Source organism: Passer domesticus, chromosome 5 (assembly GCF_036417665.1).
Source record: "Passer domesticus isolate bPasDom1 chromosome 5, bPasDom1.hap1, whole genome shotgun sequence".
Classification (NCBI taxonomy): Eukaryota; Metazoa; Chordata; class Aves; order Passeriformes; family Passeridae; genus Passer; species Passer domesticus.
This window is the reverse complement of record NC_087478.1, coordinates 11,248,048-11,266,012: the sequence shown is the minus strand read 5'-3', so window position 1 is coordinate 11,266,012 and position 17,965 is coordinate 11,248,048. Positions and strand designations below refer to the sequence as shown.

Below are 17,965 nucleotides of genomic sequence, written 5' to 3'. Positions count from 1 at the left end.
AAAAGCCATCTCTCTGACCCAGCTGGGATTAATCATGGGCTAATTTTGTTTTTTGCATAGGAGATCTTTTAATTAGGCACCTGCAATTATTCACGAGTTTCATGAAGTAAATCAGAAAAACCTAGATAGGGATCAATGAAATGCACTTCTGGAGTCCTCAGCCATTTTGATGCTTGTTTCAACCACTTTTCTTCCACCCCTACATCAGCCTGTGAAGTGCATCTGAGCTTGTTTAAAATTCAAACTATGGACTCCACACTTTATTTATTGCTGCTAGATGTCACATCCTCTGAGCCAGATTTCTGCTTCAGTTTCCACATTGAGTGAGCCTAGTGATGTCCTGCTATGCTGGGTAGGTTCAGTTTATCTGTACCAAGTGCTTTGTGTATGTAAAAATGAGCATATTATCCAGGATATGTGCTTGTGCTTCACTGTGGAAAAGTTGTATGTATTATAATCATGCCTTCACAATGAGCCTATATCATCATCCAGAATGCATTCTTGTATTTTCATTACAGGCTTTATTATTAACTTTGTTCAGTGCTGTTGGAGGATCTTTAATTATTAGTTGCTGGATCAGCAGTTTAGGTTGTTCTCATTTCTGTAAATCCTGTGGTATTCCAGTATGCACTAAGCACCAAAAATCCCAAGCTAATCAGCTAGTCTTACCAAAGCCTGTCATGTGTTTTTTCTTGCTTTGCATTAGGAGGGCAAGAAGAATGGGGAGGGGGAAGGGACACAGCAGGGGGAATTTTTTGTATTTCTTGAGTAGTGAAGACAAGACAGTATTAAGCACATTTTACTTCTGTTGGTAGCTGATTCAACATAGTTGCTGTATTTCAAAAATCTGTTATAATTCTTCTCATTTTAATATGTTTCTGGTTAGTCTGACAGAACAAAATGTATTATAGCAGGATAAAAGTTCCATAAGATACATATTTAATTCATTATGTTGCTTTATCCTGTTGTGTGAGTTTTAAGTATTTCATGTGACGTATACTGCTGATAGAATTTGTGTTTAGTTTGAAACCTTATGAGTTGGGTATTTCTGATTGCTTTAAGGGGATTTTGGTGTGCTTTTGTAAAATAAAAAAAACAAAAACAAACCAACCAAAACTAAACAACCCCAAACACAAATCACGTGCACTGAGAAGTAATGTTCTGGTGTGATCTACCATGATAGCTCAACAACATGCTTGGTTGCTGATCTGATCCTCTGAGGAATCATTGCTTTGGGTCAGAGGCTGTGTATCACAAACCTGGCGAGCACAAGCTCTGTACAAATTACACTGTCTTTGTGCTCTTGGTTTGTTTTGAACCTTTGTTCACAGAATTTCATTTAAATAGGTCAGGATAGCAGTTCTTTGGATTTTGCTCTTCTCTGTCAATCTTCCTGTCTCTGTGACTTTTATAAATGCCTTTTATAGGGATTAGTTGTACCTTTAAATCAACTATTCTAAATACTTGATAGCATCAATCCCACTGACATCCCTGTAAAGCCTTTATTAATAGTGCAGATGTGTTGTGGCTTTAGGCAGCCAAGTCCCAGTCAGCTGCTTGCTTCCACCCTCCACTGCTGGTACCCCAGTGGATTGAGGGGAAAAATCAGGTAACTTGTGGATTGAGATGAAGACAGTTCAATAGGTAAAGCAAAAACTGCCTGCAAAGCCAACTAAGAAATGTATTCTCTTTGCATGTGCAGGCAGGTGTTCAGCCATCCCCAGGAAAGCAGAGCTGCATCCCATGTCCCAGTTACTTGGGAAGGTAAACACCACCCACTCTGAATGTCCCCCACCTCCTCCTCTTTTCCCAGATATTGCTGCTGGGTGCAGTGTTGTATGATATGGGATCTCTCTCTGATGGATTGGGGTCAGCTGTCCCAACTCTGTCCCTCCCAGCTTCTTGTGTGCCCCAGTCAGCTGGCTGAGATGCTGTGTAAGCACTGCTCAGCAGCAGCTAAAACAGCAGTCTGCCATCAGCACTATTTTCAGCACAAATCCAAAACATAGCACTGTAGGTGCTACTGGGCATAAAATTAACTGTACCCCAGATAAAACTTTGTAAAATATGTCTGAGTCCCACTTAAGAACTAATTTTTCACATCTGCCAATTGGCCAGTTCCTCATCCATTTAATATTGTTTATTAATATTGCATAATGCTAATAAAAAAAACTAATTTGTGCCAAATGTCAGCAAAAATAAGTGAATTAATCTACTTCTGAGAAAATTTGGACACCGACTCTAAAACCAGCTACTTAAAAAGAATATTTTCCATAAAAAAAATGTACGAACTGACCTAAATTGCATTATGACAATTCAATTCATTAAGTTCCCTATCTGAGTTTTATGTCTTTGATATAATCTGATTTGTTGACTTAACCATAGGTAATTTGTTGGTTTATCCTAATTTCTATTTTTGAGTACTATGTTAGTTTTGTATATCTGTTTTTTTTTTTTTTTTTAATTGAAACATCATAGTATAATGCTTCTGTGGTTCAGATTTCTGTGGCCAGTGTTGTTCCATGTACTTAGAATGAAATAGGTATAAGAAAATGATGGCTTCTTTCTTGGTGAAGCAGCCATTTATCTCAGTCTAAGATTCCTACTTTTCTTGTATGAACTAAGGGGTTGAATTGTACTAACCTTATATTCAGCTTTATAGAAGGTTATCTATTTCTCATTCCTGGAGACAGTAATGAAACTTCTTCAGTAAACATGTCTTGTCCATTAGCTCTCAGAAAAAGCAATTTCATGAATATTTTATTATTTACAGCAGAATTGCAGGGGGATGGAGATGTGCATACTTTGTTTTTCCCAACATATGCCTTCCAAATCAATAAAATATTGTGGAGAAAGTAACTTCCCTGAAGCTGTCAGGACTGGTTTAGCAAGGCAACTTCTGGAGTCCTAAACTGTCACAGCATCAGCTGGACTTCTAAAGGAGCATGTGGTGAGCTCTGTATAAACCCACTGATAGTGCTAATCTGTGCTAGGCTGAGAGAATGAGAGCAGCAACCATGGCAGCAGAGCTTGACTTGGAACCAGAAGTGCTGGGAAGTTTATGATTGTGAGGAAAAGGAGTGTCAGGAGACTAGAAGCTGCCCTAGCACGTGAAAATTCTTCTAAAGCAAAGTGAGGAGTTCAGACTATAAGTGTTTGGGAGGAGGGCCTTAGCCACATTGGGGCTAACCTGGAAATGGTCAGGAATTCTGAGAAGACTTTTTTGTTGGTTAGTTTTTTTAATAAGAAAGCTCTTATTTATTGCATATAAAGCTTCTGCATTAGCACTTCAACCTAACTGCAATGAAGAGCATAACTCTGGTTCAAAATGAGAGAATGAGTGACTGTTGGGCAGGGAGTTTCAATAGGTAATGTACAGCCATGGCCTCCTTTGTGCCAACTTGAGGATACACAGAGTCAAATTGGAGCCAGTCAAAATGAGAGCTGTGTATTTTTTATCTCTGGATTAAAGTTCAGCCAGATCAGTTTTCTGACTTGTTGTACTCAAGTAGGGACTGCAAAACTTGACAAGCTGGAATAAGAGATGAGGTGGGGGAACCTTTTCATAACCAAGCATATCGAAGTACCTTAAGGCTTATCTTAAAAATTATTTTGTTTTTTATGAATGTTCATTAAATTCTTGGCAGGATGGGAAGGCAGAATTGTAATAGCTAACATTAACCAAGTGAGGTTAACCTTTGTGTTAATGTGTCCTCTGTAATGAGGACAGACAGAGAGCCTGATAAAAGCTAGCAGAGCTTTTGTGGAGTGTGGCTGGGGAGCATGGCATTTTCTTTCTTCTGTGACTTACTTGTGCTAGGACTTAAGAGGATGCATCGTTGAGTTGCATAAACTAAACTTGGGTATTTGTTAAGTAGCACTCTGTATGTGTGTAGACATATTCTTTTTCAGGTGGAGGAATCCCTTCCTGGGATGCTGTTAGTGCCTTGCAGTGCTTTTGTTGCAATGCTCCCAGACTCTATCAAGTCTCCTGGCCTGATGGGATACTCTCTTTCTCAAGAGAGAAGTGTAAATGTTGCAAAAAGCTAAAATTAAATTGGGAAGAAGTAGCTGAGAAAATGGACATTAAAAAGGCATCTGGTGTGTGCTGCAGTTCTCTGCATAAAAGCATAAACAAAGTACAAGTCTTGACTGTATAGATTTGTGCCTTGTATGCAGTTTTTGTTCCATGGCCAAGTACATTCTGAAATCTCTCATGCATATTGTGTTCTTTTTTGCTAGGAGCTCGACAAAGAACTCCCAGTGTTACAACCTTACTTTGTTCAGACACCAGAAGATGCTGGGAAGACAGGAGCCGGTATGCGGGTCACGTGGCTGGGACATGCCACAGTCATGGTGGAAATGGATGAACTTGTGTTTCTGACTGACCCCATCTTCAGCCAGAGAGCTTCCCCTATCCAGCTGCTGGGTCCCAAGCGCTTCCGAGGGCCGCCGTGCACGGTGGCGCAGCTGCCCAGGATAGACGCGGTGCTGATCAGCCACACCCACTACGATCACCTGGACTACAACAGCGTGGCCAGCCTGAACCAGCGCTTCGGGAGCGAGCTGCGCTGGTTTGTGCCCCTGGGGCTCCTGCAGTGGATGCAGAGATGCGGCTGTGAGAACGTGATCGAACTGGATTGGTGGGAGGAGAACTGTGTGCCTGGTCACGATGCGGTGACTTTTGTCTTCACCCCTTCCCAACATTGGTGCAAAAGGACTGTGACAGATGATAACAAGGTTCTCTGGGGCAGCTGGTCTGTCTTGGGACCTTGGAATAGGTTTTTCTTTGCAGGAGATACTGGATATTGTTTGGCTTTTGAACAAATAGGTAAAAGGTTTGGACCTTTTGATCTTGCAGCCATCCCCATTGGAGCTTATGAACCAAGGTAGGAAAATCTGAATTTGAGCAATATATGTACATGAAGTTATTTACTGATAACAAAAAATGCACCCAGAAGTACTTTATTAAAATGTATGTGTATGTGTGATGTTTTTGGAAAGTTTTTTCTTCAGACTTAAGGACAGCAAGGATGAATCAGCAGTCTTTCTTCCCTTAAAAATGTTGAGTAAAAATCTGGAATTACTCTGTGCCTTTTTTTCCTGAAACAGCATCATTTAATCCAGCCCATTCCAGTGTATGTCATTTACTGCATTTTTCTCTTGCTTCAGTGTTTACCCTGGTTTTGCAACTTATCTGAAGACAAGGATGACTTGCTTATAGAGTATGAAAAATCTGTTTGCTCAGGAGAGATAAGTTTCTCCTTTTGGGGAAAACATTTAGGTGATCATACTCGTATAATGCTGGAAGGAAAGCATGTATAGGTTGAGAAAAAAAGATGGAAATCCAAATAGCACGGTAAAAATTCTGTATGTCTCAGAAATTGCCAGGTTCTCTCTTCTGTTTGCCTGTTCCCTTGGGCTATCTCTGAAGCACACACTTTTTGGTGTGTACTGCTAGCACCAAATTTTTTCAGGAATGGCTTTAAAGTTTTGGCCCTAATGCCTCAAGGCACCAGTAATATGTCCTTAATCTATTGAAAATAGAGATAAGACAAAATCCTCCAAAAAGAGAGTACAATAAATGAACTGCTGTTTGATGACTGTGTTGGTATGTGTTAGTCTCCTGATCTTGAGTGTTCCGTATGTTGTCCAGGTGTACGTGCTTATGATTTTTTTGATTAGGTGAGCACATATTTCTTTTTGTACTTTGCAATGGCAGTAAAGGAGAAAACTTGCACTGGATTAGGTGATGCAAAAAAGTGCTTCTTTGTTTTGGCAGGTGGTTTATGAAATACCAGCATGTGGATCCTGAAGAAGCTGTAAGAATCCATATTGATGTTCAAGCAAAGAAGTCTGTAGCAATTCATTGGGGGACCTTTGCTTTAGCAAATGAGGTAAATTGCAATGCTAAACATGAGTTCAGATTTCCAAGGATTAGAAAGGCATTAGTGAAGCTTTTGCAGTTTAACCTACGTATCTGTAAATGTAAACTTAAAATGTGAACTTTGTATGTGTGAAAATTGTTACTCTATATACTGCTGTTCAAAACAATGCTTAGCTTTTCATAACCAACGACATAAAATATCTCCATGGATAAGAAACTACAGAGTTATTGTAGCAAATGTGGAGGATTTCTGATATCCAGATGCTAAGGAATATAACAGATGGGTACACATGCAGTGTTATGCATTACGTTATGCAGTAATAAAAACAAACTGAGTGGTGCATCACTTGGAGATAGTAAAAACTGCTTGCCTCTAGGTCAGTACAGTATTTATTAATTATGACTGTCTAGTAAATATATAAACAGTATTTTTAATAGTTGATTCAAAGTTAAAAACAAAAAGGATATGGAAAAAACGAGTTATTCTGAGTTTAGGGTGTTTTTTAATGTTTTATTCCCCTCTACACCCCACCCTCCCCCAAGTCCACAGATGTAATAAGAAGGTTACCCAGACACTTTCACAGCAACTGAAAGTGCAATGAATAGGAAGCATCTGCATTTGTTTTGATACTGTCTGGTAGCTGTTTTTCAACTTAGTTTTTGCATCAGTTACACCCCTTTATCTCCTAATTCATTCCTGATAGTGCAATCACCTTATCTGCCACATGTGTCCCGTCTGTGCCCCCTCCCCGCTGCTCGTGCACCTCCGTGGCACAGGACGCGGGGATGGAACATTTCCTGTCCGCAGTGTTTCCAATAAATTGTGTTGCTAGTGCCCGCGGTACGAAAGTTACTGTGTATTTAGGAGCCAAAAATAGATGTTTGATCCCTGACGGTGAACTTTCGGAAATGTAACAAAGACGCCGCGGTGGCAGCGCTTCCTCCCGAGGGATCTGTGCCTGCCCTAAGGCCACCGAGGTGGGGCTGACAAGTTGAGCCTTGCTAGTTACTCTGCAGCTGTAAATCGGGGTTCTTGTCGTTCAAAAGTCTAAAATGAACCCAAACATTTAAATTTGACAAATATCCTTCTCCTCCCCCCGCTTTTTAGAATTTTTTTTTCCCCCCTCAAAAAATGGTGCTGTGGTATCTTTTCCCTCATATTATTCTCATTTTTTTCAGTATTACTTGGATCCTCCAGTTAAATTGAATGAAGCTCTTGAAAGATATGGCTTGAAAAAAGATGACTTCTTTCTCTTACACCACGGAGAATCACGGAATTTGAATACAAATGAAAACTGAAACAGTGTCAGTTTCTTGTAAGCCCTGTTTGATTTGAACTAGCAATTAATGTTACAATACTAACATAATGTACACAATAGATTTTTGAGATTGAATTTGATTTCTAAATGCCAGGTTTGTCAGTTTCAGAACTACAGCTTGCATACCAATTTAATGACAAATTTTACTGGTTATATTGTTTATAAATTTAGAGAGGTGATCTAAAAGTGGTTTATATATTAAGTGTTGTCTGGGAATAACTTGGTGGATGTACACCACTGATTAAAAAAAAAAAATTAAACTCTTCATCTTACCTGCAGCAGCAATAACAACTTCAGCACAGAACATATTCTTAGGATTAATGGCTGACTTGAATTATTCATTGTTAGACTGTCATCTCCCACTTGTTAGTCTTCAGGTTATGCCCTGTACCTTGATGTACACGCTTCATACAGCTTCACTGTATGTTTTGTGGGGTGAAGTCTTCCAATGCAGCTGTGTTGTTTAAGCACAAGCATGGTAAAATTGTTTCACTCTTCATTTTTGTGTATTAATGAACCACAAGAGCTGAATTTTACATCAAAATGTGCCTTTTAAAGAAAGAGATAATGTAATATTGCATCATGGATGTGTAAAACTAACTGCTGGCCAGAATATCTGCACACTTTTATTGTTTTGTCTATATTTTTAAGTTAGGTCTGAATGTGTCAATTACAGCACATGAAGTGGAAAAACCTCTTTAATGTTGCTTGTCCTTGCATTAACTCAGCCTTTTTCTAAGTATTTCACCGCCCCCCACCCCCCTCCCCAGTAGAAAGTCTTAAGCAAGGGCTGTGGTATTTTTCTAATAGCTTCCCTATGATTTTAAAGTTGAATGAGAGTACAGCATTGTTCAGTGTTATAAAACTTGGCCAAATGTGTCTGTAACAAATTGTCTTGCTAATTTACAGAATTAAAGCCTGTTGTTGCCAATAAAAAGGGTTGTTATTCTCCTTCATAATTTCATTGGCAAATCATGTTTTGTTTGTAATTTCTTTTGGTCTGTGGGATATGTGGGTTGGTTTGGGTTTGTTTTTCTTTTTTTTTTTTGCTCTTGCTGTACATTTTATTTTCATATCCCACAAAGATAAATATATATATAAAAAAGATATTATTTAAAGGCATGAACTTCTGGCAACTAATAAAAACCAGTTAATGAGATTTCATGGTAGGAAGAACTGAGGTAATCTTTTAACTAGAGACAGTTATCAAAACTGGTTTCAAATTACCCTGTTATTCAGTGTTGGAGGTGTTTCAGATGAAGTCGCTTGTATTTACACAACAGCTTCAATCACAACTTGGGTGATACAATGTATATTACCTGTTTGTAATTTTGTGGAGGACACCAAGCTGCAAGAAGTTTTGAGTACTTTGAAGGGCAAGTTTAAGGTTGGTTTTGTTGTGGGTTGTTTTCTTTTCCTGTTTTTATAATCATCAGTAGGTTATTCTGTAAAATTACGTACTTCAGAGAGTGAAACTAAAACACAGAACACCTAGCTAAGCAGCCACAGAGCAGAGATGTACTGAGTTACATGGATCAGAAATTAAATGTCAGTAATGACATGTTTTGTTTTGGATCTGATATCTCACAACATATGTACCTAGAATGGTGACCGTTATGTTTTGCTTGGTGCTGATAAGATTCCACCAAAGGTGTGAGGTAGGTGATAAAAAATAAGACATCTTTGCATAAAGGCACATTGGAAAGTCTTGCATGATTTCAGACATCTCAACAGCATTGTTCTATGAAGAAAGCATTTAAAAATAGTTCTTTCTAGACCAGAAAAATAAAACTGTAGACAACATTGTAGCAAGTTCTCATGTATTTTTAGAAAAGGTCACTTGTTTGTGTCAGCTGTTAAAGCAATGGATAAGAGATCAACTCTATCAAAAAGATGATACTGGAAAAACTAATTTTTAGGTTGGAGAACATGGAAAGAGACTTCTAGACATCTCTGTTATTGAGCTTAAGAAACCATGTATCAGCTATACCTAGAACAGACTGGTTCTAATGACTTGTCAGGAGAGGAGAGTACATAAATTCTTAGTGTCTGGCCTGGTCTTTTCTTAGTCAAGTTCAGTAGCAGAAAACATTAAATCTACAAAAAGTTGCAAAACATTAAGTGATTGCTTATTACAAACTGTGCAGTGTTTTAGGAGCAGTGGGAAGGAGAAAAGGAAGTTCACTGTCAATGCAGCAATTGTCAAGTTTCTGACTGGGAATCAAGCCAACTTCTATTTCTGCCTTAACTGTATTCCTGGTGAGTTAAAACTACCTACGTGGATAAATTAGATATGTGTAGCTTTACCCCTGTATTGATCAGGGCATGGGTGTCTCACAGTTTCAAGGTCATATTTTTCTTGCAGTTTTAGCTATTTGCAAAGTGACCTTCTGAAAACAAGTATCCACTGCATTACAGAATGAGAAGATGATAGTAATGTTTTCTTAAGAGCAGAGTGAGTATACTAAATTAGAAAGATGAAGCACTTGGTAACAGTTTAGGTGATACAGTTCTCTTAAAAACTGAACAAAGTGGAAAACTTTCCTAGCCTCTACATCTGACACCTTTTTAGTTTGTCTGTAGTGGAAGTTTTTTAGTAGTATTTTCCATTATGTTTTCTGTTCATCAGTGAAACTCTGTTCAGGTTCTTTTACAGTGATGTTTGTATGGATTCCACTTCATTTTGAATTAATGCTGGGTTGCTGACTAAAACTTTATGGGGGCTAATTCTGCAGAAGCACTCATTCCAGTTGGAGAAAAAAAAAAGAATAAAGTTATCCAAGGAAAGGAAGTCCAAGGACTGCTACAGAATTGGAAGCTTTTGTAAAAATGTGTATGATACTGCTCCTGTAGACTTTTCTTTTAATAAGAATGAGAATGCTGAATTGCAGTTGCAGATAATCCTTGACTCCTAATAAAATACTTTTTAAAAATGTCTTTTCCTAAAGTGACAATTTTAAAGTAATATAAAATCCTTTCAATTTTTGTTCAAGTCTAGAAACCTTTTGCAGTTGTGGTTAATTGCACTGCAGTTTGGCTAAATGGAGTGGATAAACTAAGCATACAAAAACGGAGTTTAAGAATAAATTCCATACAGGTACAATAAAAAGCCTAGGTTTGGTGACTTTAGTATGCAGCTTTCACTGAAGATACTAATTCTGTAGGAAGCCAATGATAGTTTGGTATTGTTTTTATTTAATATTATTTTGTAAGATTCAGCTGTACCATTTTCATAAGTAGACTAATAAAATATAAATGCCTAATCTCCACTTGCTAAATCTTTAATGCACAATTCTAATGAGGTATATATTCAACAACTGTAAATACTTGAAGTAAAAAAAAGGTCTTTGACATTGCAAAGGATATTTTCATTCACTTCACTTATCCATTTAAAATGTTCATTTTACATATAAATATTTTCATGTTTTAAACTGTTTGCCCCCATTGCATAAATGTAGCAACTGTGCAATGGTTTATCAGCAATAATTAAGCTATTGCTTTTCTCTTGCTTGTAAAAAATATCTGTTATGCTCTCTGTATTAAATACATGGCATTCTCTTTTGTAGTAACTAGTTTGTGCCTATTAAAATTATAGTATTTAGGGCTTTTTTTTCTCCATCATTGTTGTATTGTTTACTTGTTGCAGGCTTTTTTAGCACAGCACTGCCAAGATTAGATATTTTCATCAGGTCAGTCTGTTTTAAAAAAACAATACTATTGTGTTAATATTCTCACAACTTGTTCTTTCACTTCTGTGTCAGGGTGATGCAGCAAAGATGCCAGTCTCTGAGCAAATGGGGCAGAGTCCCTGCAGAGTGTGAAGAAAATTGAGTCTTCACTGTGTTCCTCAATCGTGGTGCCTTCTTCATCCTTCATGTTCTTTTTCAAGTTTGCAGCAAACGCCAGGGCTCGAACCAGAACATCTCTGTTTACACAGTTGTCAAAAAGTAACACCAGTGATGGCACCTAGGATATTGAAGAAATAGTCCACACTTTATCACCAGCAGTAAGTACATGTAACTAAATCAAACTTAAGAAAATGGGAAAAAAAATGAGCACCTCAACCATCTAAAGCAGAAATTGTATGAAATCCCAGTATGCTGTGAACTCCTGTCAGAAACCTGCACAGTGCACACATCTTCTCTCTGGAAAAGACTGGCCTGTGCATCAGTGGGCTAATAAATACTTTGCATTTTCAATCTCCAAAATGTGGCTGTCCGGAAAATTTTCCCATGTGGAAGAGAGGGTCTGCTTTCCTTCTCAGCCACGTTGATTTTGCCCTGAATGTTTTTGTTAGCATATCTGATAAATGAAAAATGATGCACTTAACAGAGAATTGAATATTTAGCTACACTAAGCTCATTTGAATAACGAAAAGACAGGATTATCTAGCTTTGCTCATGGCAGACAGCTCACAAATAAAAACCATTGCACATTTTAAGAAAGTTACTTTGGGGAGGAGGATGAGGATGCAGCACTCTTCCAGCCCCTGACTTTGTTTGTGAGGAACTGAAACTGAAAGAAACCTGTGTGCCAAGGCAAACACAGCAAATGTCACACAAATTTGTCCACGAAAAAATAAGTAAATGCACAGGGAAAGTTCACTTAGAGCACTTAGAGGCAACAGTTTTATGGCTGTATTTGAATAAAGTGGTGGGGATTCCAGTGGAATTTGGTTGGGTTTGGTCCAGTACATTGGCTATAGAAACAGCAGTTGAGAAGGATCACTTACAGTACCAGTTCTATTTGATAGTTTTCAATCTATATACTGACTGTGTGTGTGGAAGTGAAGTTTTGGGTTCATTTTACATAATACAAACTAAAGTTCATGGTATTATCCCTTTGGTGGAAAGGCTTCTGCAAGTTATCACTGATTATTTGGAATGGTAGACAGGCAGTACAACCAACTGTCTCCAAGTGCTCTGTCCCTCTCCCTCTCTAAGTACAGTATCTGTATTACACTACCCTCTGGAATACAGCCCACCCATGAAAGAATGTGCACTTATCCACTGCTTTTAACAAAGCAGTGTCTAGAATTTGTTCTGGAATTGCATATTTATTTCTGATACATTAAAATTCTTCTAGTGCATGCAATATCTAAACTCTGGTGCACATGTATATATGCTAAAAATAAAATGAAGCAGCAAGAACCTTACTTGAGCTCTGAGAAGATGTCTTGTCATGGCTGGGTTTGCAGATAAGTTCACAAGTACTTTCAAAACTTGAATCTGAAGTGAGGAATGTTCAAGTTCATTAAAAGGTCAAAACAGTGAGTAATGGGTATCAATAATGTCAAAGTTGACTTGGGGAGGAAAAGGCAAAATAGGTTAACCAATATCTTGAATATTTTGGTATAGGAAAAATCAAGATATAGACATGTTACAAGCAAATTCAGATTGACTTAAACATCAATATAAGGCAAGACCCCTAACAAATCCTAGGCCAAATGCAGAATATATTTAAAATACAAAGAAGATGGTTAAGTACTGCATTTAAAATTATCTGAACCATATACAAACACACCTTTTTGCTTTCTTGGATCTTTTGATGCTACTCTTTAAACACTAGGAAAAGGCCATATTACTTCCTGTACTTAAGTACAACAGGTGTGTTATGTTTAGTGGAAATGTGTTTTTTTGGAAAACTCATTTTGATCTGATAGAGCAACCACATACACTGATGGTACCACAACATCTTGAATTAAAGCTGAGTTTGGTCCCTAACTGAAGCTCGTTTCAGTATTACAAGTCACAAATAAGCACAATTTCCACTTGCAGTCACTAAGGCTGCCAGAAACTAAAGTCCCTAACTTAGGATCACTGCTTGGCATGTTTCCCTACAGAGATTCATGCATCAGTGAAGCCTTTCCCATGCAGGTTCTCCTTGCTCTGTGATGCAGTAGCAATGTTGAATGCAGAAGGGAATTCTGGAGTTGCTGTGGTAAAGGCACAGGGCAATCACAGTGCACCCTGCACTGCTTTGGGAGAGCTGCAGCCTGATGGTTCCACTACCAAGATTCCCTTCCCTCCCCCGTTTTTGAATTTATATTGTGAAACTAATACAGATCCATATTTTAGTGCACAAAATCTGTTATCATTAATGAATATTTGGTTTTTCTTAGCACAGTCTAAAACATTTTACCAAAACATTAAGGAAAAAGGCAAGCAAAGAAGCTTAATAAATGGCTTGTAAAAATAACACTACCCAGTACCTGTGTCCTTTCAGTTCCTTCTGAAAGCAAATGAAGAAAGCATGGAATTGAGTTTATCATCTTTTGGTGGTAGTCACTGGTAACAGACATGTTTGTCAACAGCCTGAGTCCAGCTAGCTGCACATCAGAGTTCAGGGGAGCTGACTCAACAGTCCTACAAACTTGTGTAATAAATACCTGGGGAAAGGGGGGAGGAAATAAAGAGAGAACAGTTTTTAATAAAAACATTTTTACTGTCACAAATAGTATCAATGGCCTAGCTACAGTAACATAAATATTTCCTGAACATTGCTGGCTGAATGGCGAAGGTTCTTGGAAACAAGTAGGTTTTTGTTTTGAATATTTCAAACATTCCAGTGGCATGACAGAAGCAGACCATACAGCATTATGCTCACTAATCTTCCTGAAACATAACTTGCTCTGAAAAGTTAAATTGCTTTGCCTCCATCTGAGCTGCTTTAAGGAGTTGTTTAAAAAATCACTTGGAAGTAACTAACATCTTAAATATTGAGAAGAAGCTAAGGACAAGCTTTGAAATGAAATCCTTTCTCCCAAGCACGTGGCGCAGTTACTGGAGCGCACTGTAGGAACAGCAATGACAACTGACATTTACTATTTTTACCAATTTTTCTTCTGGATGAGAGTATACAATGAATCTTGGGAGTTCTAAATGAGGAAAAAAAATAATTTACCCTTACCAAAGGAGTTATTTTCTACTTATACACCTAGACAAACATTGACAAGCACTACTTAATAAAAACTGCCTATTGCTAAAGATGCTGCAAACTACCACATGCAGTCACACTACCTTTTCATCAAGCTACTGAAACAAACTAGTAAAAGTCTTCAAATCTGTCTGAGCTTACCACTTGGACACTTCTTGGTCTATTGATTAATGAGATAGATTTCCTTTTTCTTCATCTTTAGTCCTTTCATATCCATAGCATGTACTGTATTTACCAGTGGAACTTGTTATAATTTATACACTTTTAAGATGGAAGTATCACCTGAAAAATTAGTCTTGTACAAACCCAGGGGCTCAATTACTCTTTTCTTCTCCCTCACCTACAGAGTCCTGGCAAGTTCAATCTGCAATCCATTCTGAATTAAAAAAAAAAACAGGCACTGGTGATGTTCTAGGCATGTTTGGAAATCATCTTACCTCACATAATTTTGCTACAATCTTAGCAGCACAATCTCTCTTTAATAGTATTTTGTGAAAGCTGAACACAAACTGCATAGGTTCCTGTCTTCTATTTTAAAAGTAAATGCCAGTGAAGCAATGCATTTCTAAATTATCCTTGCAGTCATCCAGATGTGCTGACTTGTATGTCTATCATCAAAGCATTCTGGCATCCTGGCTTGTATTTAACAAATATGCTGAAGGACCTGTACCATCTCTTTGCCTTGGTTACTTTGGTTTTTCCCATTAAGAATCTTACCTGTATCTCCTCTTGATTTTTAATATTCATACTCAAATTATTAAGTGCATTGAGTGCTTTTTCTTTAACTTTAGGAGCACAGTTGGAGAGCATCCCTGCAATAACAGAAAGACCATCCAAATTTCGGATTATATCCTGAAATATAGAAGATAGTAAATGGTATTTTAAAAAATTCAATTTAAATGCTGAAGCATTCCCTCAACGTCTCCATATTGACAAAAATGAAGTATGTGAATGAAGAATTCCAGAACTGACTGCTCTGTTTAAACAGTGTCAGCAGATACTGCTTTATTGCTTTACTGAAACTAAGAAGGGTCCTGCTTAGGAACAAAACTATTAGTTGCTGATATTTGACAATAGCACATCACCTTTGCTTTTAAAATCTGGTCTGCAAAGCATGCTTAAAGCATTTTACATTATAAAGAACAAAAGGAAATTACTTGATAATGAGTTAATAGAACAACTGAGCCATATTGCAGTACCTAAAAGTCCTATCTGAAGAGGACATAACATCAAGATGTAGCTTCATATTATTAGAGGTTCTGAAACTTTTTCCATTACACTTGTTTTTATTACTGTTTTAATCTTTCTCACTTAGACTGTAATTGTCCTTAAAAAAAAAATACTGCTCTTAAAATTTTTTTTTAAATGGACCAATGAGCTTTATGCTCCAGTTGCATTCTAAGACATTATATTAAGAAAGCCATTTTAAGAAGTCAGAATACATGGCAATCATAAGTAGCAAAAAGGGTGGGACCTTGGAGGTTAAACTGTTAAAAAGGCATGAAAATTGGCATCCAGCTCAAAGTTTTTCTGCATTCTATGTCCAAATAATTTGAAGATGGCTCAATAGTTGTAAAATTGCTAATGCGCAAACAGCACACAACTTTGTGAGTGGCAAAAAATATAGTTTATCTCACTAAACTTTAGATCTGAACCAGAAAGTATTTAACCTAGTTTCAACTCTTTCATTAACACTGCATAATTGTAAGCAACAAAAGATATATTTACAACACTTTTGAAGTACAGGACTCTGCATGGACTTTCAGTGGTCCAAACATTATCATTCAATTAACTCTGTGAAGATGGCGAATTTTATTATTTCAGCCAGCAGAAATTAAGGCAAGACATTAAATGGATTTTAGAGCACAAGCTGTCCTAGTTTTCAGTCCTGTGTCACTCTTTAGCAAAACAGCAGCTCTCCTCTGCCAGACTGGCTGGCATTGGACACTGTTGTTTTCTACAGAACAATACTCACTTGATTTACAGAGAAGGCAGCACTGTTGCTGAGAGTGATTAAAGCTTGCTCTTGAATTAATGGATCATCTGTGGCCTGGAGCAAATGAATAAGTTTCTGTAGAGCATCCGCATCCATGGTATGGGTTGACACTGGAGGACTGCTGTCTGTCAGCATTTAGAAATTAAATACTTGATAGTAAGTTTGAGACATTTCACTTAGTTGCTGTTTAATGTTTTTTACAAAGTTGAAATTTGGCTCTCAGTTTTAGGACATACTGTTCTAATGTTGTGCCCAATCATCATGTCATGGTAAAAAGACTGTTTTATGACACTAAGGTTTCCATCCTTTTCCTGAGTCCTCTAATTACCTCTTCTGAAGGTGGATAATAAAAGGAACACACAATTAGAGGCTGAGGTGCATTACTTCCTGGTTAACCAATAGCAAATTTCCTCTGCAAAATTATTAGGAATATTCACCAAACATGGTTTGGGGTTTTTTTTTTGTATCCCCAAAATGAAATGTGGAAATCTGTCTGAGCACTGTAGGAAACAAAACTTCAGTCAGTTTACAGACTACTACTTCCAGAAATTATAATAATGACACTTTGCTGGTACACTGAGGTCCTTTGACAAAGTAACAGCCATCATGTTAGGAACTCTGCTGATGATGGCATCACTCAAAACAAGGAGGAAGGCTGCTTCTGAGTCAGGATGAGGTTATGGAGTAGCTGACCTTTATAAAAGGGCAACAAATGTTATCAAAGGCCATTTCAGCCAGGTTGGAGGCAGAACTATTTAGCCAGCTGAAGAGCCCTGAAACCTGATCTGTGACTGCTGGACTAGTCATAGCTTACTCGAGAGGACTTCTGAGAAGCTAACAGTGCTTTAAATTCCACAGCTTTACATCCAGCATTTGATCAGGAAAACACCATAGTATTCTTTCGAGGTTTAAAAAAAAAAAAAAAAAAAAAGAGGTCAGAGTTAATGATGATGATTCAAGAGCTCACTTCAAAAACAAAATCGCTTTTCATCCTCATCTAAACACATTCCGCTTAGCTTTGAATTATAGGGGGAACACAAATAACTGCAATAACATAAGTAAACACACTGATCAGACGTACACTTTGAGGGACTAATAAAATAAATAAATAAATAGGCTTTTCTAAAAATAAACCACACTCCAGAGTGCCCCAGATTGCCACAAGGTTACGGAGGGCCGGGTCTCAGGACTGTAGCACCGCCTCTGTCAGGGCGCAGAGCCACCTCCGGGCACCGAGCCGCGGGCTGCGAGCCCCGCGGAGCCGCCCCCGGCCCCGCCGCGCACCGGAGGAGCGAGGCCGCCCTGCCCTGCCCTGCCCCGGGCCGGCCCTCACCTGCCGGCGGGCCCCGCACGGCCGCCGCTCGCCGCCCCCGCCGCCCGCCCGCCGCCAGCCGCCACAGGCAGTAGCAGGCGCCGGCCCCGAGCAGCAGGGCCGCCGCCGCCGCCCTCACCGCCGCGCCCCGCGGCTCCCACATGTGCCCGGCCGCGGCTGCGTGGCCCGCGGAAGCCACCGCCCCATCCGGCGCGGCTCGGCGGCGGCTCTGCCCTTCCCTCGGGCCCCGGGCGCTGCGCCTCAGGTGCCGCAGGGATGCCGAGCCCGCAGCTCCGTGTGCGGGGCGCGGGAGAGGCTCCGCCGCTGCGTGACAACGATGCGCTGCGGTTTCTGTTCTACAGGAAGGGATCACCCGCGTTCCGGGCCGGCCTGGCCCCGCAGCGCGTTCCGACACTGGCTGCCCGCTCGGGGAGGCGGCAAGGGCGGTCCTCCGCCATGGCAGCTCCTGGCGGGGGCACATCATCCCCAAAGTAGGGACCGCCACTGGCCCTCCG

At 39.2% G+C, this 17,965-nt stretch overlaps 2 protein-coding genes across 9 annotated transcripts in view; one reads left to right on the top strand and one right to left on the bottom strand.

Annotated features, from left to right (window-relative positions):
* NAPEPLD (N-acyl phosphatidylethanolamine phospholipase D) overlaps window positions 1-11,170 on the top strand; it is a 24,541-nt gene extending 13,371 nt beyond the window's left edge. For 3 of the 7 annotated variants that reach the window (XM_064421946.1, XM_064421948.1, XM_064421947.1), the window contains exons 3-5: window positions 4,243-4,889; window positions 5,783-5,897; window positions 7,067-8,143. In XM_064421946.1, the coding sequence (XP_064278016.1) occupies window positions 4,243-4,889; window positions 5,783-5,897; window positions 7,067-7,186 (882 nt within the window). In that variant the 3' untranslated portion in view covers window positions 7,187-8,143. Of the gene's footprint in view, window positions 1-4,242; window positions 4,890-5,782; window positions 5,898-7,066; window positions 8,144-9,353; window positions 9,466-9,571; window positions 9,662-10,967 lie in introns of those variants that run through there. The other 4 variants (XR_010363422.1, XR_010363420.1, XR_010363423.1 and 1 more) reach the window with 4 other exon arrangements.
* On the bottom strand, window positions 10,382-17,965 carry ARMC10 (armadillo repeat containing 10). Of its 2 annotated transcripts, XM_064421955.1 has the most exons (6): window positions 17,472-17,965; window positions 16,118-16,263; window positions 14,860-14,994; window positions 13,418-13,594; window positions 12,363-12,434; window positions 10,382-11,172 (listed from the first exon to the last, which is right to left on the bottom strand). In XM_064421955.1, the coding sequence occupies exons 1-6, from the start codon at window positions 17,932-17,934 to the stop codon at window positions 10,921-10,923; spliced, it is 1,245 nt and encodes a 414-aa protein (XP_064278025.1). In that variant the 5' UTR covers window positions 17,935-17,965; the 3' UTR covers window positions 10,382-10,920. The 2 variants fall into 2 exon arrangements, with proteins under 2 accessions (XP_064278025.1, XP_064278026.1); XM_064421956.1 differs by lacking the exon at window positions 16,118-16,263 and having other exon boundaries at window positions 14,860-14,954.